Source organism: Peromyscus californicus, unplaced genomic scaffold (genome assembly GCF_007827085.1).
Source record: "Peromyscus californicus insignis strain IS unplaced genomic scaffold, ASM782708v3 Scaffold_19__1_contigs__length_69161282, whole genome shotgun sequence".
Taxonomy (NCBI): domain Eukaryota; kingdom Metazoa; phylum Chordata; class Mammalia; order Rodentia; family Cricetidae; genus Peromyscus; species Peromyscus californicus.
In genome coordinates, this window is record NW_026294491.1 from 11,075,056 (window position 1) to 11,101,293 (window position 26,238).

Consider the following 26,238-nt stretch of genomic DNA (forward strand, 5'->3'; position numbering starts at 1 on the left):
AGGTAGATGATTTTATTTATCCTTTCCCAGCAACAGTGGTTGTCTCAGCTCAGGGAGGGGAGTGCTCCCCTGGTGGGTGTCTGCAGTCGAGGACTGCGTAGTATCGGCAGCATAATGTGGCCCTGTCTGTAGCTGCAGCTAGCTCACGGGCTAGCTCACAGGCCACACAACACACCGGGAGCCTTGCCTTGCTGCAGCCTCAGAGGCCTTTACCTACTCACCCACAGCTTTCTAGCCCTTTTGTCTTGACACCCTTTCCCCACCCTTCAATGCTACTGTTAACCCACATAGTCTGTTCCACCTGACTGAGTACTGAAGTGCAATTACTTTTTTGACCCTGTGTGAGGTGCTGGATTCTTTGTCCTGTCAAATTCTTCTCATGAGGCCTGACCACACCCTTTTCTCAGGACAACCTGGTCTTCGTCGTGGGCAAGCTGGACGGGCTGATGGTTGTAGGAGTACGCAGACATAATGCAGATGACATTGTAGCTACCGCCCTGGCTGTGGAGCCCATGAAGTTTGTCTACAGAGGCAGGTGAAGCGCTGCAGACCCGCACCTGGGTTCAGATCTCATCTGTACTAAAGTCTGGGAAGTCCGTGTAGCAGAGAAAAGCCAGTAAACCTGAGTTTACAAATATATCAGGAAAGTTACCCAAAGAGAGAGAAAACTGTTTGCATTAGTGATAGCAGAGCTAAATGTCCTCGTTTTCCATTTTGTTCAGTTCCTTAAGAGAGTAAAGTCTGGGATGGAGAGGTGTCTCAGAGATTAAGAGCACTGTGTTCGATTCTAGCACCACTAGGAAGGTGTAATTCCAGTTCCAGGGTATCTGACACCCTATTCTGGCCTCCTCAGGCACTAGGCACACACATGGAACATAGGTGTATATGCCCGCAAAACATCCACATTCAACAAACAAACAAGTTAATTAAAATTTCAAAAGGAGGCTGGGTGGTGGTGGCAGCACATGCCTCTAATCCCACACCTGAGGGTGGGGCAGAGGCAGGTGGATCTCTGTGAGTTCGAGGCCAGCCTAGCCTGCAGAGTGAGTTCCAGGACAGTCAGGGCTACACAGGGAAACCCTCTCTCAAAAAAACAAAACAAAACAAAACAAAAATGTATTCAGAAGGAGGGTAAGATCCAAATACGTGACTGGCTAAAAGGACGAAGGCCTGTCGGCTGCTGGGAAGCGAGGAGCTGCCAGCTTCCACATTGTCTCGGGAACAGCGCTACCCTGTGACTACTGAGGGCAGACTCTTCTTTCTAGCAGGATTTTGGAAGACACAACGTATTCGTTGCTCCTGGAAAAAAATGTCCTCAGCTTTGCTGTATTTATTAAGCGAAGACGTTAAAGACTCTCATGTCTCTTAAGCAGATGACAGTACCTCTAGGCCTGTGACATAGCAGGGAAAGGGCTGAGAAGGGATTTTGTCTAGCTCCTCCCGCTCCTGAGTTCTTTGTCCTTTTGGTCTTTCCAGTCAACTGCCTTTAAATTTTTATTCTTCTCAAAAGAATGTGTGCATGCCTTTTTTTTTTTTAACTTTAGTTATTGTACCTGTGAGCCAGGGTAGGCCCTGCCTTTGAACATGCACTGAAGAAATAATTAGGGAGTCATAGCAAGTGAGCAAAAGGTGGTAGTGGTCTGGGGCACAAATACCTTGCCAATGGTTTGTCCCCTGAAGCAGAAACTCAGATGCTATAGGTAGAGATGCCCATGGAGATGCTCATTAGGGATGTATACTCCCTGGTTTTGAGTGAGCTGGGGAGACTGCTTCTTCACATCCTACTGGACCTGAGCAAGTGCCTTGATAAGGTCAGGCCAGCCCAAGTGACTTACTGATGTGGGGTGATTTTGTTCTGCAAACAGGGTAGCCTGCTTGCTTCTTCTTGGGACCTGAGTAATAAAGGCATCTCAGTGAGTGGACATTCTGGATAATGTAGAAAATGAGATTAAGAAACTACTCCAGAATAAAGAAATAGAAAGTTGAAAGGAATTAGGAAAAGGGGTAGGAGAGAGGAAGGGAATCCAGTTAGCAACTCAGGAGGAAGGTGTGCATGAAGCTGAAGAGCTGTCTGCAGATTCGGGAAGCTGGCACACTCGACTCAGAGGCCAGCTGTTCTTACTTGGAAAGCTGTGGGGATGCTGAACAGAATGTGACAGACTTCCACACAGTGGAACTGATTTGCTGAGATGGCAGAGGAATGTTCTCAAGTTCTAACCTAAATTTTCTGCCTGTCCTAGTTGTTTTTGTGATAAACACCATGACCAAAAACAACTTGGGGAGCAAATGGTTTATTTCATCTGATACCTTACAGTTCATCACAGAGGGAAGTCAGGGCAAGAGCTCAAGGAAGGGACCTGGAGACAGCAACTGGAGCAGAGGCCACAGAGGACCGCTGCTGATGGGCTTGCTGTCCGTGTCTTGCTCAGCTTGCTTTCTTATATAACCTAGAACCTCATGCCTAGGGTTGGTACCACCCACAGTGGGCTGGACCCTCTCACATCAATCATTAATCAAGAAAATGTTCAACAGACTTGACTTCAAGCCAGTGTAGTGGTAGAGACCTTTTCTTAATTAAGGTTCCCTCTTCCCAGATAACCCTAGCCTGTAACAAGCTGACAAAACACTAAACAGCATAGTGCCTATCTATATTGTCCCTTAACTTGTGGAATCTCGGGCATATGGATTTCGGGAATTTGTCGCAATGAATTCTGTATTGAAAAACTTAGACAGCATATTAGGGAAGTAAATTTAGGAATGCTACAAGAAGAATGACAGGAAGACAGCACTGAGGAAAGCTTGCCGGATAAAACAATGTGTGAGTGGGGTGTAGATGCTGTGTTACAGAACACGTGGGCATGCTAGCTAAAGGAGAAGGTAAGAAAACATCTGTCTGTGATGACACAGAATTAGAGTGGTAGACATTCTCACATAAGGGGTTTGGTGGGGAAACCCGACTTTTTAACTTTGATGGAAGAAGACAGAGATAACCTTGCTAATCCAAAACAGTAAGAAAGGTGCTTATGCACACACAGGCAAATACATACACAAACAAGAACAGGCACACAAACACAAGAAAAAAAGGAAGGAAGGGAGGAAGGAAGCGAGTTCAACCCTGGAACCCACATTGTGGACAGTGAGAACTGACTCCTGAAGGTTTTCCTCTGACCACACAGGAGCTGCCAGGTGCACATGCTGTAGGAAAACAGAAAAAATTACATTTGTTTATTTTTATGTTATGTGCATGGGTATTTTGCATATATACCTGTGTACCATATGTATGCCTGGTGCCCACGGAGTCCAGAAAAGGGCATCAGGTCACTAGCTACCATGTAGTTGCTTGGAATCAAACCTAGGTCTTCCAGAAGAGCAGCCAGTGCTTGTAACCTCTGGACCATCTCTTCAGTCCTTAGGGAGAGAAATGTAAATGGAAGAGGACTTGTTGAAATCTGTAAAGTTGGATAGTAGAAATAAGTCCAAATAAATCAGTCACAATTAGTATTAATCAACTCATTATTGAAGGATTTGATCTTTTGTTTACAAAGTAAAACTTTTAAAGTTATTCACAAGGAAATGTTACATTAACATAGAATTAAGAAATTTTCCCCTTCACAGTGAGATTCATGTGTCCTAGTCCAGCCTTAATATGAGAGGAGGTGCCTAGTCTCACTGCAACTTGATATACCATGGCAGTTGATACATCCATGGGAGACTTGCCCTTTTTGAAGGGAAACGGAGGAGGAAGAGTGGAGTGGGAGGAGGAAGAATGGGGTGGGTGGGGTGGGTGGGGTGGGTGGGGGAGAGAGACTGGAAGGAGAGGAGGGAGGGAAAACTGCAGTTGGGATGTAAAAACAAAAAAAAAGTAAATACAAAAAAAGCTTTTAAAGTTTGTGCTTAGTACTACAATCTTTTCATTTTGTGAGTTGAATGACAGGTCACTTCGTGCATTTACAATAAGTAATGTGTTTACTACACAGAACTTGGCATCTTTCATGTAGCCCTCGTTGAGAGAGGGAGAACACCACACTTCTGTATAGCCACTTTGCCTTTGCCTTCTCTCAGGATCGCTGTGTTCTCCGTGACTGTGCTGCACGATGACCGGATTGTCTTGGTGGCTGAACAGCGGCCTGACGCTTCAGAGGAAGACAGCTTCCAGTGGATGAGCCGTGTGCTACAGGTGGGCGTACGGGCATGGTCACTGTTCCCAGCACACGTTTATAGATGACAGACAGTTAAAGGGGAAACAGACACCTACGCCACGAGAGTCAGAGAGGCCACGCTTTGTTTTGTTATAGAGCATTTCAGATTTGTCAAGTATAAACAAAACATAGTAGCCCCCCATTTCCATCACACTGCTTCATGTGTACCTCCATAAATACTATTAACATACCTTAAAATTAACAGTTCAAATTTCCTTAGCTGTCTAGTGATTATTTGGTATGACACTGTCACGACATAGGTAGGGACAAGTTCTTTTTAGTCTGTAGATGACCCCGTCATTTTTGTGGCAGTTTTGAGGAAAACAGGTTGTGGAGTGGCATTTCCTCAGTCTGACCTGACCATGCTTTTATAGTCATGTCTTGTGTCTCTGTGTCTGGCTCCTGTTCAGTGGATCTGGAGGCTTGACTGGAATAGGCCAGTTTTTTGGCCAGACTCCTGTTGAAGGTGGTTCAGGGAGCCTGGGGCTCCCCTTTGTTGGTACTCATATGTCCTGTGCTTGTGATCTATTGATTTTGTGGCAGTCACACTGTGACTTTTTCATCCATCCTTCATCATTCACTAGAACATACAGGAAGGAAAGATGGTGAATGGATTTCAGAGTCTGACTCCTTTGGGGTGACCCCTGAGTTGACTTGTTTGTTTCCTCATGAACTATGTCTGGGTTTCAGTGTGTTGTAGCTATGACTGTTGCCCTTCAGAGGTCAATGGGAATCTCTTGACACAGCCTGAGGTCTCTGAGGCCACAGTAGGAACAGGTAGGCCAGACACAAGGGTGCCTGTCCTATGCAGTCTTGAGTGGGATATTGGGGGCCACTGTCTGTGAACTTGACCTTACTCCGGTTATCACTTAGTCATTACTGGTTATTGCTTAGTCATGACCTTGGGCCCTTTTCAGAAGACAGAATAGAAAATGTTTGTAAGATTCTCTATATTCTGAATTTATGCTGAGAGTTCTTATTCAAACTCAAGACCATACGGTTTCCTCTTACGTCAGTGTCCTCCTGTCAATGTATTGGCCAACAGCTAGGCAGTATCACCCAGTGACTTCTGGCCACTGGGCTCCAGTGTCCCACAGTGTGGTCTCCGTGCTGGCCCAGACAGGAAAGCTGGGAACAGCTCACATGATTTTGCAATTCTCTTCCTTTGAGCACTTCTCCCTGAGGATCAACTATCAAGACTGTTTAAAGCCACACTAAATTGAGCCTCTGAACTATGCTGCTAGCTAAATTTTGGTTGAGTACATTCTTTTTACTTTCAGTTATTAGGGGCTGCTTTTTACACTTCAATGGTTGTGTTTGAAATATAAACATAATTCCAAGTTTAGGATGTCCAGCTTCTGTCATTTTTGGTTCACCTCATCCCAGCTAGAGGCCTCACTATGTTTTTGTGGCTACTGAGCTTTATGTTTTTTGTTTTTTTTTTTTTGGTTTTTCGAGACAGGGTTTCTCTGTGTAGCTTTGCACCTTTTCCTGGAACTCACTTGGTAGCCCAGGCTGGCCTTGAACTCACAGAGATCCGCCTGGCTCTGCCTCCCGAGTGCTGGGATTAAAGGCGTGCGCCACCACCACCCGGCCGAGCTTTATGTTTTTAATAAAAGCAGTTACATAGGTTTATGTGTTTGTGTCTGTAAACGCTGTATCTTATGGTAGAAATAGGCACGTTCTCCATCTTCTTTGCATAACAAGATGTTTCAGAGGTCGCTCGGCCTCCTGGACCTCAGCACTTCAGTTTTCTGTTCTGTGTGGTGTCCCCTTCCAGTTCTCGCCCCCGTGGGCTGGCAGCATTGCTCAGCAGAGTTCTTGCCTTGCAGGCCATCGACAGCATCCACCAGGTGGGTGTGTACTGTTTGGCCCTGGTACCTGCCAACACCTTGCCCAAGGCTCCTCTTGGAGGAATTCACATTTCCGAAACCAAGCAGCGCTTTCTGGAAGGGATGCTACACCCATGTAACGTGTTGATGTGCCCTCACACCTGTGTTACCAACCTTCCCAAGCCTCGCCAGAAGCAGCCAGGTTAGTTGTACCCAATAATAAGACTTAATAAGTCTGGCTTTAAAATTGATGTTGACTTCTGTCCTGGCTGGGGGTACAGCTGCATTCAATCTTGCAATAGTAAGTACCCACCTCTCTGGTCCTGGGGTTAAGGATCAGAGTATGTATGCACCAGCTCCTAGTTCACAAAAGGGGATGTTGCTGGTGCATCTGCCTGTTGGTTTCTATCTGCTTGTTAGGAACCAGTTTTAATGGTAAATTTAAGGGTGGCTCCTTGGAGGTAGAAATGATGTCTATAAGCAGATGTGGGCTCTGGAATCCAAGGAGCCTCTGGTGGCCATTAGGTTGCCAGAATGGAAGTTTCTCAAGGGCCAATTTCCTGTGTCTGATTTAACACAAAACTAAGTGTAAAGGCCAGTTTAACTATTATATTCAGTTTGTCATTGCTTTGGTTATATAAATAGGAAAAGCTAACTTTATTTTACTGATTGTATTTAAGAGTGATTCTGAATATTTTTATTTTAAGAAAAGAGTCAAATACCCAATTCAGGTATGTTTCAAAAGTATCAAGTGTTATATATAAGTGATATTTATGCATCAGAAGTTCCCAACTTGTCATTTGGAATATGTTTATAGAAGTTGGACCAGCCTCAATGATCGTTGGGAACCTAGTTGCTGGAAAAAGGATTGCGCAGGCCTCTGGGAGAGAGCTGGCCCACCTGGAGGACAGTGACCAGGCCCGGAAGGTACTGGGTGGCTCCTAGGGTGTGTGTGGCATCCCAGATACTGTGCAGGTGCCGAACATCCTTTCTCTGTGCAGTTCCTGTTCCTGGCGGATGTGCTGCAGTGGCGAGCTCATACCACTCCCGACCACCCACTCTTCTTGTTGCTGAATGCCAAGGTAAGAGCAGGACTTTGGGGGTCTTTCCACTTTGTCATTTCCAAGTCTTCCTTATTTTTGTCAGGACAATAGAATGCTATTAGGTTTTGATCCCTTCTGTGGCAGGGTTCTCTCTGCCTGTTGCTTTTCTTGTAGAGACCTGTGCTTTGTGCAGTTGACACAAAGTCTTTCTGTTTGACTTTGTATTTATCTGGAAAATTTTTGTCAGTTCCATTTTCTTATTAGGAACTGTATCTGCGTAAATACTTGGGTTTATGAGCTAAAAGGAAATGTTTATGTGATAAAACATTTGCGTAGATCTTTGAAATGGCAAATACTATTGGCTGCTCCACACTGCTTCTCCTTTGTGGCTGAGAAATTCACTGTTGTGTGGTCTGAATACCTGTTAATGCTCTACACCATACTCAGAATGCCTGGAATCTAAAGGAGATTCTATATCCCTCACATTGCAAGATTATAGAAACAAGCATTGTGAAGACCTTGTGTGACTCCCCTGCCAGCTACATCAAACATGCTTTAAGAGACCTTGATTTTTGTCACAAAGGGCAGGTACCAAGATATCAGAAAATGCAAGAAGTTAGACCTTGGTACTCTTTGCTCATCCGGAGATTTGCTTTTTTATTTAATTTTATCTGACAGGATCTTATTGTATATCCCAGGCTGGCTTTCAACTCTCCATCTTCCTTTCTCAGCCTCAAGGGTAGCACAGGGCTACATGCTCAAGTCATTCAGAGTGTTTATTGATGCCCACTGTGATTAAACAACAGACAATCTTCTTCGTTAAAAGCTGAAGTTTCTTATGTGAGAGGCTGTCTTGCTTTGTGGTGTGTCTCCATAAATGTCTATCTGATAGTTGAATTCTAAGTTATGCCGGCAGATAGTGATTGTGAGTGAAGATGTAGTCAGCTTGTAGGGAGGGCCTCCAGATGAGTGGAGAGAAGTGGAAATGTGAACACTGGCTCTGGACAGGGACCAGAGGGCAATGTCCTGTGGGCTCGAAGTGGGGAAGCCAGTGAGCAGGTCTCAGGGAAAGGGTTCAGGATTCAGATGGGTCCCAGGCATGGGTATTCTGGCTTTTTACACTCTTTGGCTCTGTCAGGTATAAGTGAAGTATTTACCTTTCTAGGCTCAGGTTGGGCCACTCAGAGATGCCCAGCCCTCTGCTCCAAGCATCTGTACTACAGAGCCCAGTATTGCCTAGCATTGACATAATTTGATTCCTGACTACAGGAGCCCCGTGTGCAGAAGGATGCACAGAGGTACCAGAGCAGGCACTCTTCTGTCTGAAAATGCCAGCATACCAATGAACTTGATTCTTCTCCAGGGCACAGTCACCAGCACTGCAACCTGTATCCAGCTGCACAAAAGGGCTGAGAGAGTGGCCGCGGCTCTGATGGAGAAGGGGCGCCTGGATGCTGGGGACCATGTGGCTTTAGTCTATCCCCCAGGTAAATGCACCCAAGACCCTCTCCTGGCCTTTGGAAGCTGAGCTCTGCCCCTCCGTACTCTTGTGATGCCAGTGCCACCAGAACCCTCTGGGGGGGACCTCTGTCCCTAGTGGTCTTGGTAGCTTTTTTGCTGTCAGGGTGACAGGTTCTCAGGCTTGTCCTGTGTGTCTCACTCTATAGCTGGACTCTCACCCGTCCAGGCACAATGTCTCAGAACAAGGGATGGGGGTGAGGGGCAGCTATTGCTGCTGGCTGCTGTGAGCAGAGCTAGACTTTGACGTGTAGTTGTGTTTCTTAGAGAGTTCCTGGTTCATACTGGCTCTTCCTACTCAAGTTCGAACCACAGGGTTTTACTAAACCTCTTCCCTAAGATCGCTTTCCCACTCTAAAGCCCCTGGTTCTTTAGGACGGTTGTTCTAATGCTGCAGACCTTTAGTCCCTCATGTTGTGGTGGTGACCACCAGCCATGAAGTTATTCTCATTGTTAATGCATTCATAACTGTAATTTTGCTACTGTTATGAATCATGATACAAATATCTGATCTTCAGGAGATCTGATATGTGACCCCTACGAGAAGGTCATCCAACCCCCAAAGAGCCCAAGACCCACAGGTTGAGAACCACTGCTTTAGGACATAGCAAGATTGGAATGTCCTATTATTACACATTTTTTTGGTATCCTTCATTACATGCCACATTCTCAAAATAATTATGACAGTACCTCAGGCACCTTGGTGATTTTTTTTAAAGAACAAGTTGAACTTTTTGGCATGTGTTCACTTGTACCCCACCCACTTTTTTCATGGAGAAGTGAAGCCAGGACCTTGCACACGCTGGGCAGGTGCTCTGTCTCACCCTCTTATTAGGGCTGCGGCACACGGCAGATGCTATTCACAGACAGTGGCTGCCACAGCTTCATTCTCCCTTCACACTGTCCCGTGTCTACAGTTCTGTACCAGCTGTGTGTGTGTCCCCTTAGCGCATCTGTCTCGGCCCCTGGGAAGTGATTTTCTAGATCTCCTCTCCTGGAGGACTCCTTAGGGAGCTGTGTGGGATCAGCACTCCCTTTATGCTCCGTGAAAACCCCCGGTGTATATGATCAACCACTGCTGTCCTCAGCCATTGCTCCATTGTTCCTAGCAAAGCAAAGGCAGTGCCATCTCCCCCGAAACAGTCCCATTGCTCTAGTGGGTGAAATCTTTTACTGTGTTTCCCCGTCTTCAAAGTCTAGTATGTCACAGGGTTAATGTTGGTTATTAACTCAGTACTCTCATGTCCAGGGTCTTTCCAAATGTGGGTCTTCATGTCTTTTAATTGAAGAGAGTTTCTTGAACGTCATCTTCCCACTGTGCCCTCTGACCCCTTGCTTCTCTCCATGGACTTCTGCTCCTTCCATCTGTGGGTCCTTATCTGCCTTTAGTAACTGACATTTCCTCTTCTCTTATCTCTTTCCCACTCAGAGTTTTAAATGTCATCCTTATCTTTTATCTTAAGATTCTGTTGTCTTGTGTTCCTTCAAGCTGCATCTTTATCATGAAATGAATTTTTAATATTTCTATTCATGTCTGATTTTTTTAAAATTCTGGTTTCTATTAATATTATTCTCTAATGCATTTTAATACATTTTGAGATAGACTGTTAAGTTTTCATAGGTGTCTGAAGGAGTGGCTCCTCTTGATGTGGTGGCTGGGGAAACTCCACTGCAAGCAGTTTGTCGCAAAGGTTGTCCTCTGAGGTCTGTGTATGCAGACTTGTCCAGCCCTTGTAGCACCTGGGTCTGGTGGACCAAAGGTCTACTACTGCTGTACAGGGCAAGGATCTTCCCACTACAGTATGTGAGCACCTGGTGTACCCCCAGCCCCACGTCTTCATGGCCCTTCCTGAGACCCCCTCCCAGGGTGGAGGGGTGCCCTCCTTTCTGTACATACTATCAGTGCTAGGTTTGGTGAACTCCAACCTTATCATTTGGAGTTAACCATGGCTGTATCAAAAGGAAATCTTGCCTGCTTGTTCCTTTTCTATCTGTGGACAAATATTCTAGGTTGTCCTTATCAGACCTGAAATTGTATGCCTACACTCTTGAACCCAGTGTTAACCATGCGCCCTGTCTTCCCAGGGGTTGATCTTATCGCTGCATTCTATGGCTGCCTGTACTGTGGCTGTGTGCCTGTCACTGTGCGACCCCCACACCCCCAGAACCTTGGCACCACATTGCCCACTGTGAAGATGATTGTAGAGGTACGCACTCCCAACTGGCGGGCCATGTCCTCTTGGGCGGGGTCACGGTGCTTGTCATGCATGCTCTTCTCTGCAGAGTGGTGTGCAGACGAGGGGCTAGGCTTACAGCTTACTTGGGTTCTTGCTTCCATGTGACACAGGTCAGCAAATCTGCGTGTGTCCTTAGCACGCAGGCCATTACACGGCTGCTCAGGTCCAAAGAAGCGGCTGCCGCTGTAGATGTCAGGACCTGGCCCACCATCCTAGATACAGGTATGTGTCTCCAGCAGCTGCCCTGCAGAGACAGACTGTTGCTTTCTTTCCTGAAGGCTTTCTGTTGATGGTGTTACGCTGTTGACATGAAAACAAAAACATGAGGGAGCTGGAGAGAGGACTCAGTGGTTAAGAGCACTCGTTGCTCCTGCAGAGGACTGGGATGTGGTTGTCAGCACCCATGTGGAAGCTTGCAACTGCCTGTAACTCTAGTACCAAGGGATCCAATGTTCTTTTGTGACCTCTGCACGTATATAGTGCATATATATACATGTATATATATGCACACACACTCAGAAATACATATATACACATAAAATAAAATAACATTGAAAAAATAAATGTTCAGATAAATAGATCAGCTTTGTTAATGACTAGATGCCTGTTTGGGTTTACCTGGTAGAGCAGGCACAGTGTTAGTGGGGCATTGGATGCCACTGTTGCAGGCATGGCCTGGATCCCTGTCTAGGATATGAGGTCTTCTCCACTCTGGGCCTATCATGAGCAGTCCCCATGCTCATGTTGGGGGCTGAAATCCTGTTCCCCACTGCCTCCTGCCGACATAGTTAGCTGGCAGTTGTCTACATGTTTTTGCTGATTTCTTGGGGGCACAGTTTTCACTGTGTACCCCCTAGAACCCCTGTCATTATCACTGGTGAATGCCGTCATGCCCCTTGAGATGCCATCACACCAGCTGGGAAGAAGCTATGTCTTATGGTTGAGTCGCCAGGGCGGGCTAAGGGCAGCTCTGCTTTGCAGATGTAAACTGCTCGGCCTAACAGACACCCAGCACCACTAGGGACCGAGGACTGGCTTCTGAGTGGCAGGAACCTCCTTTTCCATCATACCCTTGCATTCTGAAGTTCTGCTTTATATGGAAACCAGAGACTAATGTAGCTGTGTGCCTGATACTGTGGCAGGCAAGAGGAACTAGTACTGGAGCAGCTGATACGGGCCAGGGGTCAGGCTCTGTGCTCCAGCTGGCCAGAATCCTTCAGTCTCAAGAGCTCAGCCTTGCCCTTCTTGAACCTGTGCCCGTTTGTACAGCAGACAGTAGCAGTGTTTACCTCATGAACTTGAAGCACACAGACCCCAAGAGTCTGTCTGCCTGGCTAGTCTTGTAGCTCTGCCGCAGCTTCTGCAATATTGGTGTATCCTCAGCACCCGGGCCTTCCCCATTTAGCAGTGAAGTGCTTTCTTCTCCTGTTCCCTTCAGCATCCAGACTCCACACCCACAGAAAGGACATGGTGAGCCTGCACCATTGAGCTCTCCTGAAAGAGTGAGCTTCCCCACATGCCAACACAATACACCCCCGGCTCTCCGGTAGCCTGTCTTTGTGGCACATCTGTCTCCGGGGAAGTTGAAGCTTTTACTTGTACAGGCTGTGACGTTAGTCACTGGTATCTTCTGTTTAACAGACGACATTCCAAAAAAGAAGGTCGCTAGCATTTTCAGACCACCCTCCCCAGATGTGCTTGCGTACTTGGACTTCAGTGTGTCGACTACAGGAATCTTAGCTGGAGTAAAGGTAGGACCTCACGGGTTCCTGTTGGCTTCAACCTCATGGGAACACTGAGGGAGTGGGCAGGGGTGAGGCTACAAATAGGAAGGGTGTGTGTGGTCGCCTTAGGCAGATGTTTCTTATCCAAAGCACAAACCAGCAATATTGTGTCTTAAAATTTATGTTAAACATTGGTGAAAGCCAAAATCAGACACCTGAGAATATTGCACATCTTGCTGTTTGTAGCTGTGTCTGGACTCTGGATTGAGGTGACTTTGCTGAGTTTATTTCATGTGAGTCAAGAGTACACTTAAAGCGACTGGTATGAGAGCTCAGCATTAAGAGCGCTGGCTGCCCTTGCGGAGGACCCAGGCTCCTGCACCTGTTTCAGGCGGCTTGCGGCCACGTGTAATTCCAGTTCCAGGGGATCTGACAGCCTCTTCTGGCCTCCACTGACACCAGCCATGCACATGGTGTACATGAACTCATACACATAAATAAAACAAATACATCATTTTGTAATGGTGCAGTTAGAATGTTATTTACTGGCATAGGATCTTGTTTCAGAGATTTCTGTGTGCAATTTTTGTGGATATTATTCAGGTTCTATGGGGGCATGAGCCACCCATCTTCTTAGAAAGTGATGTGGAGCTGCATGCCCAGCCAACCTTGGTGCATAGCAGACATGGCCTCTAACCCTTTCTTCCTTCACAGCCCTGAGCAGGCCTTTTCTTCACTCCTGCAGATGTCACATGCAGCCACAAGTGCCTTGTGCCGCTCCATAAAGCTTCAGTGTGAGCTGTACCCCTCACGGCAGATTGCCATCTGCCTGGACCCTTACTGTGGCCTCGGCTTTGCACTGTGGTGTCTGTGCAGGTGAGGGCATGCACCCATGGCTCCTGGGGCCTGTGTGGCTTGTGTGATTCTTTAGAACTTAAGACCCTTAAATAGTTTTTTGAGTGTCTAGCAATCTTAAGTGTGAATGGGTTTGTTTGCTGGTTAGAATCTGGCTTTACAACTTAATAAAAGAATAAAAATAGTCAGGCATGGTGAAATGTGCCTTTATTCACAGCACTTGCTATTCAGAAGTAGGTGGACCTCTGAGTTTGAGGTCAGACTAGTCTACATAGCAAGTTCCAGGCCAGCTCAGCCTGTATAGTAAGACCCTGTCTCAAAAAAAAAAAAAAAAGAAAAGAAAAGAAAAGAAAAGACAAAGAAATGAAGGCCAGCATGGTGGCTCAGAAGGTAAAGACACTTGCTGTGCAAATCTGAGAACCTGAGTTCAACCCCTGAACCCACATCAAAGTGAGAGGAGAAAGACTGTGAAGATGCCCCCGACCTGTACTAATGCACCCTGGAATATGCACCCTACATAGATGCCTCACACACACACGATCATTTGAAAAAAAGGAAAAGACTAAAAGTGCTTTTCATTAAATACAAACACTACCCATCATTAGTGATTGGTAAGAGGGGGTGGTAGTGCACTCCTTTAATCCCAGCACTCGGGAGGCAGAGGCAGGAGGATCTCTGTGAGTTGGAAGCCAGCCTGGTCTACAGAGTGAGTTCCAGGTCTACACAGAGAAACCGTGTCTCGAAGGAAAAAAAAAAAAGTGATTGGGAAGAATCTTCTGGTCATTCAAATGCTAAAAATTAGTGACCCCCTCTGTACTCAGGAAGCCTCTTCCATACATTGTTCCTGATGCTTTGGATTGATGGGGTAGAGTGCAGGACCACACTGCACAGTGTGTTTCTGCGAAACTCCCACTGAACTTCAGAACAGATTTGTGCCCATTCAGGGTGGAGAAACGGTCTATGTGAGGAAGGAGCCTAGGGCTCGGCGCACTGGCTCCTTCCAACTGTCTTTCTCCTCACAGTGTCTATTCTGGACACCAGTCAGTGCTCGTCCCCCCACTGGAGCTGGAGAGCAACGTGTCCCTCTGGCTGTCTGCTGTCAGCCAGTACAAGGCCCGTGTTACCTTCTGTTCCTACTCAGTGATGGAGATGTGCACCAAGGGTCTGGGTGCACAGACTGGTGCCCTTAGGGTAAGTGCCATGCTGGGCTACACAGCCATGGTGGTTCTTCCGAGCACACATACATCTGCCAAGGTCTCTTCCCCAGCTACACATCCAGGGGAGAGGAGAGTGTATGAGGAGGCAGGACAGGGGTTGGTCATAGACTTTCAGGGTCCTCACCAGTGCTTCTCTGCTTAGAATTCCCTAGATGAAGGCAGAACTAGAAGAAATGGGTTTGTGTTCAAACCTGCCTTTATGTGCCCAGATCTGCAGCCAGACCCCATGGGTATCCCACAGAAATTCCTTTGGACAGTCAGTGCTGAGGGCCCCAGACTGTGTGTGTTGTCGAATGACTTCTTGCTCTTCTGCAGATGAAGGGGGTGAACCTGTCCTGTGTGCGCACGTGCATGGTCGTGGCTGAGGAGCGGCCCCGGATCTCATTGACACAGTCCTTTTCCAAGCTGTTCAAAGACCTGGGCCTCCCTGCACGCGCTGTGAGCACCACCTTTGGGTGCAGGGTCAATGTGGCCATCTGTCTCCAGGTAAGCTGGTTGCACCTAGGATCACTGACACCTGCACCAGAGAGTAACGTGTTCATAGACTGACACTAGAACATAGCTTTATCTCTCTCTCCACCTTGGAGTTGTGGATGTTACATTTCCACTTAACCATTCAGCTTTGAGAACTATGAGGACTTTGTTTAGAAAGACACACTATTCTTCATGATGAACAGGACTGTTTAGATAGGAAAAAAGTTTGTTTTTGAGCAGTGACTATTGTATCTATGAGCATTTCTAAGTCAAATATTATATGCAGATAATCTTTAAAAGCAAGATTGAACTTGCTTTCCTAAGAAATCCATAGTAAATTGCGAATCTTTTGTGAGTTTGAGCCTAGCCTGGTCTACACGGTGAATTCCAAATTGCTTTTAAAAAACAAACATATATATATATATGTATATATATACATATATACATATATATATACACACACACGTATATATGTATATGTACATATATACGCACATACATACATACATGTTATACATGCACAGATTTTAAATTGGAGCACTAATAAGGGTGATCATTTGTATTGTCCACGTTAGTTTAGGACTGTCACTAAAGTAGTAACCTAAGAAGTTTCAGAATTGACATGAGTATCACGAGGCTTTTTCAGTAGCTATCCCTGTTTTCTGATTTTTATACTAGTCTCTATTTCACTTCTTTCTAAGCATGTCTTAAAGCCAAATACTGATCAGCTATCTGACATATCATATGCTGAAATCTCCACAAAGTACCCTTTCTGGGTTCCTGAAGCATGTGCTCGGCATGTACCCTATTCTCTTGGTGGCTCGTGTGCAGGGCAGGTCTTGGCTCCAGAGTCTACACCTGTCTAGAAGGTGTCACCCCGCTTCCCACCTCCTTTTGCTGATGCCCTCTCAACCATGAAAAGGCTCTGCTCTCACTGTCGTGAGTTCCAGATGACGGTGTAGCCAGAAGGGACTAGGGGTACCGCTGTCGGCTTGTGAGCGCCACGTTCAGTGACAGAACTTGTAACATAGATCTGTGTTTGCTCTTTAAGATACAGTGATGTGCTCTTCTCTCTCACGGTGTTTCTCATGTGGCCTGGGGCCTTCTGTTTGTTTCCTGTGCTATTTCCTCCCTGTCTCCCTCTGCTGGCCGCCCTGGCCTCTGTCAGCCCAACAGGCTGGGAAAACTAGCTGAGCAGGTAGGACCTTGCCCCAGCCCTCAACCTTGCTAGCGTCTCCATGTCTGTCACCCCCACTTCCTGCTCCTTACCCCCACCCCGCTTCTATGAGTTCATGTGATCTTCTGGTGGATTCCAGAATACATGTTTCTTTTATTGTCTTAGTTTATTCACGATGAGAATTATTTGACTTTACAAGAGCTCCTTTGTAACCGAATGTAAAGGAAAGTTTTCAGAGGTTACGGAGAGGTTAGTCTGTCTAGACTCTTCAGGGAATGATGTGGACCAAGGTATCCATTTAATTTGATGTTCCTCATCAATAAAATAGCAATCCTAGGCCAATGGGGTGGGATGGCTCAGCAGGTAAAGGGGCTTGCTACCAAGCCTGATGACCTGGGTTCAGCCCCTGGGACCTACAAGGTAGAAGAAGAGAATTGACTCCCCAGGTTGTCCTCTGACCTCCACATACATGCTGCAGACATGTGGATGTGCCTACAATTAAATAAATGTAATAATAAACCTCGTTAAGTGACGGTACTGTCCGGCGCATCCTGCCAGTGTGACACTCCAGTTGTCTGGCTCACCTGAGCATCCGCTGCACTTGGTCCTGAGTAGAGTAAGTGACACTCCAGGCCCTGACTTGACGCTGGGTGGAAATGTCCCCAATCTGCAGTGTCATCTCAACACAGCAGAGGCTAGCAGGGACAGAAACTAATCAGAACTGACGTAAACATTCCAGGATTTGAAGTTTGCATTCACAGTTCCTGAGCGTTTTGCTCACTATCATCTAGCCAAGTAGCTGTTTGGTTGGACAGCATCAGTTCTGCCCTGGGGACCGTGAGCCCTTGTGCAGACTGGTTGCAAGATGCACGGCTTCTCTTCTGGGTGTCCTAAACAGCCTGGGAGGAGCTACCACATGGCCCCGCTTGTGAAACTGGGCGGAACACAAGAATTCTGAAGGAAATTCCTCTGTTCTTCTCCTTCCAGGGCACAACAGGCCCAGATCCCACGACTGTCTATGTGGACATGCGGGCACTGCGTCACGACAGGTACTGCCCCTCCCCCTCTGCAGACTGGGTTTGTCCGAATTGCGTATCTCCAGTGTCCGGTGTGGTGATGATGCTGGCCAAGGCAGGGACACTTGCACCCATGAGGTGACATTGTGGGCTCACTCGGGCACGTGTGATTTGCCTTTTTAGAAATGACTGTGGAGCAAATTTTATTGAGAGTTTTTTTCTTTGTCAATTTTTAGAGTTCGTCTGGTGGAACGGGGTTCTCCGCATAGCCTGCCATTGATGGAGTCTGGAAAGGTAGTAGAAGTTGGTGTGGACGGTGCTGGGATGCATGTTCCTAGTGAATCTGATATCATCTGGGGAGTGGGATTAGCCACTCAAGAGCCTAGAAATGTGAAATTAGAGATTTGAATGCTCAGAGCTTAGAGCCCATGGTTGGAGCACCAGGAACAGAAGCAGAGAAGGGACTGCCTCTTTGCAGACAGTGGCAGGGCGTGAGGTGGGTAGGCTGCGGGTCAAGGGCCCTCCCTCATGCTTCCAGTCACAAAGGGCAGCCCTGATCCAGGACTGGAAGTGACAGGAACATGTGCTCTTCCATGGTGACAGTAGAGAAGAGGCCCCGCCAGGGCACAACCAGAGGAGATTTGCCATCTAAGCCAGTCTTGGCCTAGTGAGGCCCCCAGAAACCTCCAGGGTTGGGAGGTGCTGAATCTGCCTGAGAATGCGCACATAGGAATATGAGCCAATGTGGGGTCAGTAGAGCAAACCCTGGAAGACGGGCGTCCTCAGAAGCAAGGAGAGGCCAAGGAAGGATGACTAGGCAGGGAGAGAGTCAGACAGGCCAGCGGAGTGGGCACATGCTGCCTGCCCACCTGCACAGCAGCCTCTTTGTAGCCAGGTTTATCAGAGGTTCCCAGGGCTGCTTCTACATGTACTTTAGCCCCAGAGGCAGGAACTGGAGCTTGGCCACCCCAAACCTCTGGCTACTGCCCTGGCCACGGCTGTCCTTTAGGAGGGAAGGCAGGTGATCAGAGAGAACTATTTGACATGTTTTCCCCTCCTCACTACCTTTAGGAATCCTCTTTATACCTGTACCCACCTTGTCCGTGTATGGCTGCTCCATAATTACTTTACACACTGCTTTTCAGGAGTAACATGGGCCTGGTGGGTTTGTGTTCTGAGTCCTTTGGTTTCAGGATTTGGGTGGACCACAGAGAGAGCAGAGTATAGAGTCTGCACCAGTGCATCAGGAGACAGAACGACTCAGCAGTGTAGAACAAGGAGACTCCTGCTGTCTATGATTAGTCCATGCATTCCTGCAGTCCCTCCTCCACTTTTCTGAGGACCACATTGTCGTCCTCTGTTTCATTCATGAGGAGACTGGGGACACAAAGCAGGTGGCAGGACTTCCAAAGCAGGGTGATCTGATCCACGTACAGAGAGGACTCAGAACTGAGTGTGGTGACTGAGCAGGGCACATGGCCCTCGGCTGCCTGTCGGCACAGAGTAGCTCACAGGTTCAGGACTTCCCTGGGAAGAGTTACAGTTGACTCTCTGCAGGGAGAAGCACCTGTAGGATGGGTAGAGGATCCCCAGCATGCCCTCCCAATAAAGAAGACAGGGCCCGCCCGTTTTCAGGACCAGGGCCATTTTGTTCAGATTCGCAGTGTATTCTGTTAGGGCCTCATCTTTTAAAATGCTACTAAACTCCCTGGTCTGTAGTCAGTCCTGCTGATCAGCTTCCTCAGCTTCAGTGGCAGAAAGGGAAGGCTGTGTGAGGAGTGGGACTTGCTGGTGCTGCTGAGTTGGAAGTCTAGGAGGTTTCTTTAACAGCTTTCCTCCTGGCAGATCCTCCCGGGAGTGAAGGTCATCATTGCACATACTGAGACCAAAGGGCCCCTCGGAGACTCACATCTAGGTGAGGTAAGTGCTGCCGGGGGCGGGGTGTGGACCAGTGTAACAGCCTCCTCTCTCCTCCATTCAGAATTCCCTTAGAATTCAGGAATTCTAAACCTTTTGGGACTCCATATGCCTTTTTGAAAAGATCTATTTTTATTTGTGTGTGTGTGTGTGTGTGTGTGTGTGTTCTGTGGGTGTGCACACAAGTTCAGGTGTCTGTAGATGCCAGAGGCTGGCATCTCTCCTGGAGCTGGAGCTCCAGGTGGTTGTGAGCCACCGGAGGTGGGTGCTGGAAACCAAACTCAGGTCCTCTGGAGAGCAGCGAGTGTTCTCAACTGCTTTCCAACTTCCATATGTCTTTTGAGAATCTGGAAGTCGTCTCTTTCTTACCTCTTCTGAACTCTTAGACTCTGCTGGTATATAGGGCTTCACAGTATATGGGGAAAGATGCCTCTCCTCTCACTGGGTTACCCCACCAATCAAGTTATGAGGGCACTGGGGTACCAGGAGAGTCACATGGGACCATCAGCAGCCCAGGGGACAGGAACAGCTGCTTTGGGCAGAACTGGTCAGCCACTCCTTAAAACTTGGTATTGCATCAGAGCCAAGGTCACAGACCCAGTATCAATCAAACACTGGCCAGGTTCAAGGCCACACAGGACTTTATTCCAGGCTAAGGATCCTTGGTGTCCCAAAGACTCAGCCATATATGAGGCAACTATGGCACACAGAGGCTATCATAGGTTTTAGGTAGATAGGTTATCTTGCTCACAGGGGCAGGAGAGTCCCTCACTTCCAGGTAATAGGTAGGTATACCATTCACGCATGGGCAGTGAACAGATGTTCTTCCTCAGTCATGAAGAGTAGGCCAGTGGAGCTTGTCACAGACAGTGGGAAAGTGGGGTCCATCATTCATGGGTAGTAGAGTACTTCACTCACCAAAGCGGGGAACTAACAAGGCAACTCCACGTAGTTTATCTGGTAGTTAAAAGAGGTTTATACAACCAGTAAAGGGGTCAGTTACAGGATCTGAGAGAGGTGAGGTGCAGTCCAATGTGGTTCTCTGGAGAACTCTGACTTGGTCTGCCATCCAGCATCCAGGATCATGAGGAGCCAAGAGAGCTGGCATGTACACATCTTGGGTCTTAAGGGCTCCTGTCTCATCCACACCCCAGGGGCAGGTACTGACTGCCTCACTAGGGGCAGTGCTTCAAGGTCAAAGCTGGAACAGCTACCCACTACAACTCAAAGGGAGTGGGCATGTGGGGCCCTCACCCAGAGGCAATGGGCAAATAAGGCTCTTTACTCACAGTAGTGAACAGGTTGCGGGGTCCCCTCAGTTGTGTTCAATGGGAAGATAGGGCCCCCTCACTTATGGGCAGTGGCCAAGTAGGTCCCCAATTCACGGGCACTAGGTAAGGGCAAGGAGAGCCTGCAAGGGAGTGCCCACAAGACATGGGGGTCCGAGCTGAATGGGGGACCTACTCCTCCTGGGGGCTGCCCTCCTTTGTGCTTGTCTTTTTGGAAGTTGGTGTATGACATTGTTTGTGTGGGCAGCTTCATGGGGTCTGGGTGGGCTCTGTCTAGGAGGCCCCTTGGCACTTTGAGGACTGTGGGCACACACCTATAGACTTTGGTCTATCCATGGATGCATATCAACTCATACGTGATTATCTTGCACGAATGCACTTGACAACAGGTGCACAGGGGTGTTGTGGACACCAGTGTGCCATTCACATGGTTTAGGCATGAGTGAGTGAGCAGCTGTGTGTTCTCCACACACAGCGCACGTGAACAACACACTACCCTCATTCTCTCTCACTTCACTGTCATTTGATATGTGAAAGTGGAAACATATCCAGATAGGACAGAGCCATACAGATACCATTCCTGGAACAAAGAAACAATTTATTCTAGAAGAGGTTATGCTGGGCTCATACACGTGTACGCGCGCTCATACATGTGTGCACGCGCGCACATACACGCATGAGCGCGCGCACACACACACACACACACACACACACACACACACACACACACACACTTCTAGTAATCAGGAAGCTAAAGTAGGAGGATTATGAATTGGATGCCAGCCTGAGCTATATAGCAAGACCCTGTGTGGCCAGAAGATTTCGTGGGTCCCGGCCTGCCAGTGGTCGGTACAAATCTCTCCCACTCGAGTTCCCCAAGTAAACACACAGAGGCTTATATTAATTATAACTGCATGGTCATGGTCATGGCTCAGGCTTTTATCTAGCTAGCTCTGTATCTTAAATTAGCCCATAACTATTAATCTATGTATCGCCACATGTTCCATGACTTTACCTGTGTCCCATTACATGTTGCTCCTTGGGTGTCTCCCTCACCTTCCTCCTGTCTCTCTCTCTTTGAATTTCCCACCTGCCTCTAAGCTGCCTTTCCATAGGCCAAATGGTTTTATTAATCAACCAATCAGAGCAACACAAATTCACAGTGTACAGAAAGACGTTCCCCCATCAACCCTGTCTAAAAGGAGGAGGAGGATTGGGTAGAGGGAGGAAGGAAGAAAAAGAATAATAGTAATTAGTCATATTTGTGTTTGCTCTCTATGCTTCTAGTTATATTCAGTTCACAAAATAAGACATTGGAAATGCTCCCCTTGCCTTTTTGGTGTTATCAAGAGGTCATCTTGGGCCATAGACTGCAGGACAGAATCAGTACTCAGTGGTTTGCTTGTCTTCTTGACTACTCCTGTCCACTAGATCTGGGTGAGCAGTCCCCACAATGCCACTGGATATTACACTGTCTATGGGGAGGAGACACTTCATGCTGACCACTTCAGTGCCCGGCTGAGCTTTGGAGATACCCAGACGATTTGGGCAAGGACTGGCTACCTTGGCTTTCTTCGTAGGACAGAGCTGACTGATGCCAGTGGAGGTAAGAGCTCTTTGGTGAAGGGCTTGCCCCAGCACTACAGGGGTTGGGAGTTCTGTTGCTATAGCTTGGGAGCCTTACCTCCCCTTTGGGAGCCCTTAATTACCCGAAACAACCCCCACCCACATACACCACTGGCCATAACTTGTGTTGTTCAGTGTGGGGTAAAGAATAGGCACCAATACACTTTGCTCTGTTCCTCTTCCTATTGCTGCCCCTCACAGTCTCAGACTGTGACAGCTGTTGGCCATACGCTGTGAGCTTCCTCCCAAGTGACATAGCCATCCCAGAAACTCCATTCTTTATCGGTATGGTGTGCTCTGCGTGGCTCTTCAGTCATATGTGGTGCCCTTTCCACCCTGATGAGGCCAAGCTGTGATGGTTGCCCAAAGGTCTGGCCCTTGCAGGCCTAACATCTGGGTCAGAACTTTGTAGCCTGTGGTTGCCATAAAACATATTAACCTACACTGCTGTCACTACTGAGATTGTCGGCCACTGCACAGGTAAGACTTAAGTTGTTGACATCTCCACCAGTCCTCTTGGCTTGAAGCACAAGAACCAAGAGATATTGGTGTCGTGGCCTCCACGTGGCACAGGGCATCTGGCAGGGTTCATGCACAGAGGGTAGGCAGACTCACTGTGTAACTTGCTTCCTAAGCATGCACATACTCATGTTCACAGAGCGACATGATGCGCTGTATGTTGTTGGGTCTCTGGATGAAACGCTAGAACTGAGAGGCATGCGGTACCACCCCATCGACATAGAAACCTCTGTGATCCGTGCACACAGGAGCATTGCAGAATGGTAAGAGCTGATGGAGGGATTTCCTGTGCTGCTCTTCCAGCCTCTCCTTGGGCATGAGCACTGCACACAGGGCAGCACCAGGCACTATTCCTGGTGAACTGAATTGCCTTCACCTTTCTCCCAGAAGGACCTGCACCTCTTAACTATTCTAGATACATTTCTACAAAACAGCACCAGAGAATGCCTCCATGTCTTCTTCTTTTCCTGATCAGGTTTAAATCACATAGCTGTATGATTCAGCATACAGGCAAAATGTGAGACTGCCGCTGTTCTCATTCTGAAGTATTTCTAGTTTAAATGTGATTTACTTTTTAAAACAGTGGTGAGCCATATCTCTTTATTCTGCAGGGGGCTTGGCCTGGGACAAGCACAGCTTTGTTCTTGATTCTTATCAAGATAGTTTTTGATTTTTATCAAGAAAGTTGGAGTAGATATCCCTGTAAGATACAGTTAGCCCAGCTTTAAGATTATAAATGGTGTTAAGTGGCAGTGCCAGGCCCATGAATGGAAGCAGGTGTCTTTGCTAACTCTGGCATACTTTCCAAGCATCTGCTTGCTCCCGGTGCTGTCCATGTCTGTGACTGTCTGTTCTCCTTCAGTGCTGTGTTTACCTGGACCAATCTGCTGGTGGTAGTGGTGGAGCTGGACGGTCTGGAGCAGGATGCCCTGGACCTAGTAGCGCTCGTGACCAATGTCGTGCTGGAGGAACACTACCTTGTGGTGGGTGTGGTGGTCATCGTAGATCCTGGAGTGATCCCCATCAACTCTCGGGGTGAGAAGCAACGCATGCACCTGCGTGATGGCTTCCTGGCTGACCAGCTGGACCCCATCTATGTGGCCTACAATATGTGAGTGTGGCTGGACAGAGCTGGGAGTATGACCCAGCAGAGGTGTAAGGCCAAGATGAGCTGCACTGTTGATGCCCTGGGAGAAGGGATTTCCGGCTTCATCAGTTCACTCCTGCGTGTGCTTTTCAGATCCTCTCAACAGCGTCCTGACTGTCATGTTAGAACATATCTGAGTCAACTAAAGAAATGTTCTGGGTCTGCCAAGTATATTTACCAAAACATGGGTGATTGGGAAGGGAAGGAAAGGCCTGGTGTTATGCTGTGGACATTGCCAACACCATGGCTGTTCTCTGCTATACTGCGTGCTTGCACTTTCTTACTCTAAAAATATTCCTGATTTCTAAATATATAATTTCCTGATTATTTATTCCCATTTGTAATAACAAGCATATATGTAAAGTCTATGCTGGAGAGAACTTTTGAGCCAAGCCTGCCTAGGAAGGCTGATAAAAGGAGCAGCCCCGCCCTCCGCATCCCCAGACGCCACTGAGCCACACAGCTTCCTTTGCCAATTTGATTAGTGGAGCAGATGTGCCTGGCTGTCTGCGTGTGTTGTCGCTAATGCTCAGTAAGTGCCATTTGGACTGTTTAGTTAGATCTACTTCAGAAACATAAGCCAGCCTTTAATTTAAAATCACTTTCCTAGCCTAAACTAAGTGACATTTACATTGCAAGTTCTCATGACATCACAATATTAATTCTTCTCATGAATTATACTGAATTATTTTTATGAACAGATCTGGAAGCATGAGTGGCAACCTAAGGTCGTACCCATGTGCTAGCTGGGTCTCTTAAACACTTGAGTTGCCATGGGAACCTGGCTGTCTGGGCTGGACACCGCTGCAGCCTCTTGGCTTTGCATTTGAGTTATGTGCCTATAAAAATTTGGCCAAACCATTTTTAGTTATTTTATTCAAACTTGAAATCCAAGTGATCTAATATTGTACTTAAGTCAGAAAAGAGAATGTAAAATCCTTTAGATACATCTAAGAATTTGAAGTCCAGCATGAATCTAAGATTATTTTTATATGACTAATCAAAGATTAATGTTATCAAGTTGTTGGGGTTTAGGGACTTTCAAGGGTAGAGAAGTTTATGAACCATACCTGCTTCACTGAAACAGCTAGGTTTTTCTAGAGTTAGCCTGGATTTGTGCTTCCATGAGTCCAGCTAACTGGTCCTCCTCTGGCGTCTCACTCTTGGAAAGCACTGTGTGCGATAGCCCTTTTTCCTCATGGTATCAGACTGTGGTGTAGTATGTGCACACACACTGGAATTTTAATAATCCTGTTATAATTGTGTACAGAATCCATGTAACTTATTACTTGGCATCAGAGGTTTAGCAACAGACTGAAGAAGGTTCACAGTAAATGACTGAGCAGCGAACAGACTACCTATCCACAGTCTCAATGTTGTAGTTTTATAGTAAACAGCGCTTGTAAACTTTTTGTATTAAAAACTCAGTGGCAGTAAGAACGTATCTGGTAAGTTAAGATTTTAAGAATTGTATTAAAATGTTTTAAAGTTACTCTCTGGGAATTCTGTATATCACACTAATTTTTTATATCATGTTAATAAAAGCTATTGACTTTGTAATTCTGCATTTTGAAATGTGTGAAAGGGTTTTTAAAATTTCCCCAAATAGGATGTATTTTATTATGCATTATTTCTTTCAGAAATACAAGAACAATTAGGTTTATCGTATAAAATCTAGAAAACACATTAAAGTGTAAGAAAGGAAATTTAAAATCTTTTACAGTCCTACTTATGAGTAATAGCAGTCTTAGTATTGCCATGAATCTCAGGGATTTTTTTTTTTTTTTTTTTTTTTTTTTTTTTAAATTTATTTTAATTTATTTTGCAATACAATTCAGTTCTACATATCGGTCACGGATTCCCTTGTTCTCCCCCCTCCCGTCCCCCTCACCTTCCCCCCAACGCCCCCCCCCCCATTCCCATCTCCTCCAGGGCGTTTGGGAGGCATCCAGGCAGTGGGACCAGATCTTGTGCTCATTGCATGAGTTGGCTGTTTGAAACCTGGGGCCTATGCAGGATTGTTTGGCTCGGCCTGGGAGGAGGGGACTAGACCTACCTGGACTGAGTCTACCAGGTTGAATCTCAGGGATTTTTAACCTTCAAAAAAAATTTTTTTTTGCAAAATTAGGACCATATACTCATTTTATAATCTGCTTTTGTACCTAATAAATTGCAGACTTTTGAATCTGTCACATACATTCTTTGCATGTCTTAATGACAGCATCGTGTGGTGTGCATGACTGCGCACAGCACTTCCTGGGCTGCTGTGCCAGCACCACCCACCATTGCACACTTGGTCACCTCCCTGATGTCGGCTTCATCTCCACAGAGGCATTCCCGCCTGGCTTCAGTTCTGCTGGTAGCATGGGTAGGTCAGTTTGTGTTGGGTGTGGTCCCTGGATACCCATTACCCCCCAAAGGGCCGTATAGGAGAGGTCTTGGTCTGGT

The 26,238-nt window shown here is 47.0% G+C and overlaps 1 protein-coding gene across 5 annotated transcripts in view; it reads left to right on the forward strand.

The window, feature by feature from the left end:
• Dip2a (disco interacting protein 2 homolog A) overlaps positions 1 to 25,350 on the forward strand; it is an 84,314-nt gene extending 58,964 nt beyond the window's left edge. For 3 of the 5 annotated variants that reach the window (XM_052744646.1, XM_052744649.1, XM_052744648.1), the window contains 19 exons: positions 408 to 535; positions 4,063 to 4,177; positions 6,032 to 6,233; positions 6,849 to 6,958; positions 7,033 to 7,113; positions 8,438 to 8,561; positions 10,678 to 10,799; positions 10,940 to 11,051; positions 12,471 to 12,580; positions 13,299 to 13,429; positions 14,431 to 14,599; positions 14,941 to 15,111; positions 16,268 to 16,297; positions 17,264 to 17,325; positions 17,529 to 17,586; positions 19,138 to 19,212; positions 21,930 to 22,104; positions 22,783 to 22,906; positions 23,506 to 25,350. In XM_052744646.1, coding sequence (XP_052600606.1) covers positions 408 to 535; positions 4,063 to 4,177; positions 6,032 to 6,233; positions 6,849 to 6,958; positions 7,033 to 7,113; positions 8,438 to 8,561; positions 10,678 to 10,799; positions 10,940 to 11,051; positions 12,471 to 12,580; positions 13,299 to 13,429; positions 14,431 to 14,599; positions 14,941 to 15,111; positions 16,268 to 16,297; positions 17,264 to 17,325; positions 17,529 to 17,586; positions 19,138 to 19,212; positions 21,930 to 22,104; positions 22,783 to 22,906; positions 23,506 to 23,758 — 2,352 coding nt within the window. In that variant the 3' untranslated portion in view covers positions 23,759 to 25,350. Of the gene's footprint in view, positions 1 to 407; positions 536 to 4,062; positions 4,178 to 6,031; positions 6,234 to 6,848; positions 6,959 to 7,032; positions 7,114 to 8,437; positions 8,562 to 10,677; positions 10,800 to 10,939; positions 11,052 to 12,470; positions 12,581 to 13,267; positions 13,430 to 14,430; positions 14,600 to 14,940; positions 15,112 to 16,267; positions 16,298 to 17,263; positions 17,326 to 17,528; positions 17,587 to 19,137; positions 19,213 to 21,929; positions 22,105 to 22,782; positions 22,907 to 23,505 lie in introns of those variants that run through there. The other 2 variants (XM_052744647.1, XM_052744650.1) reach the window with 2 other exon arrangements.
• The last annotated feature ends 888 nt before the right edge of the window (positions 25,351 to 26,238 follow it).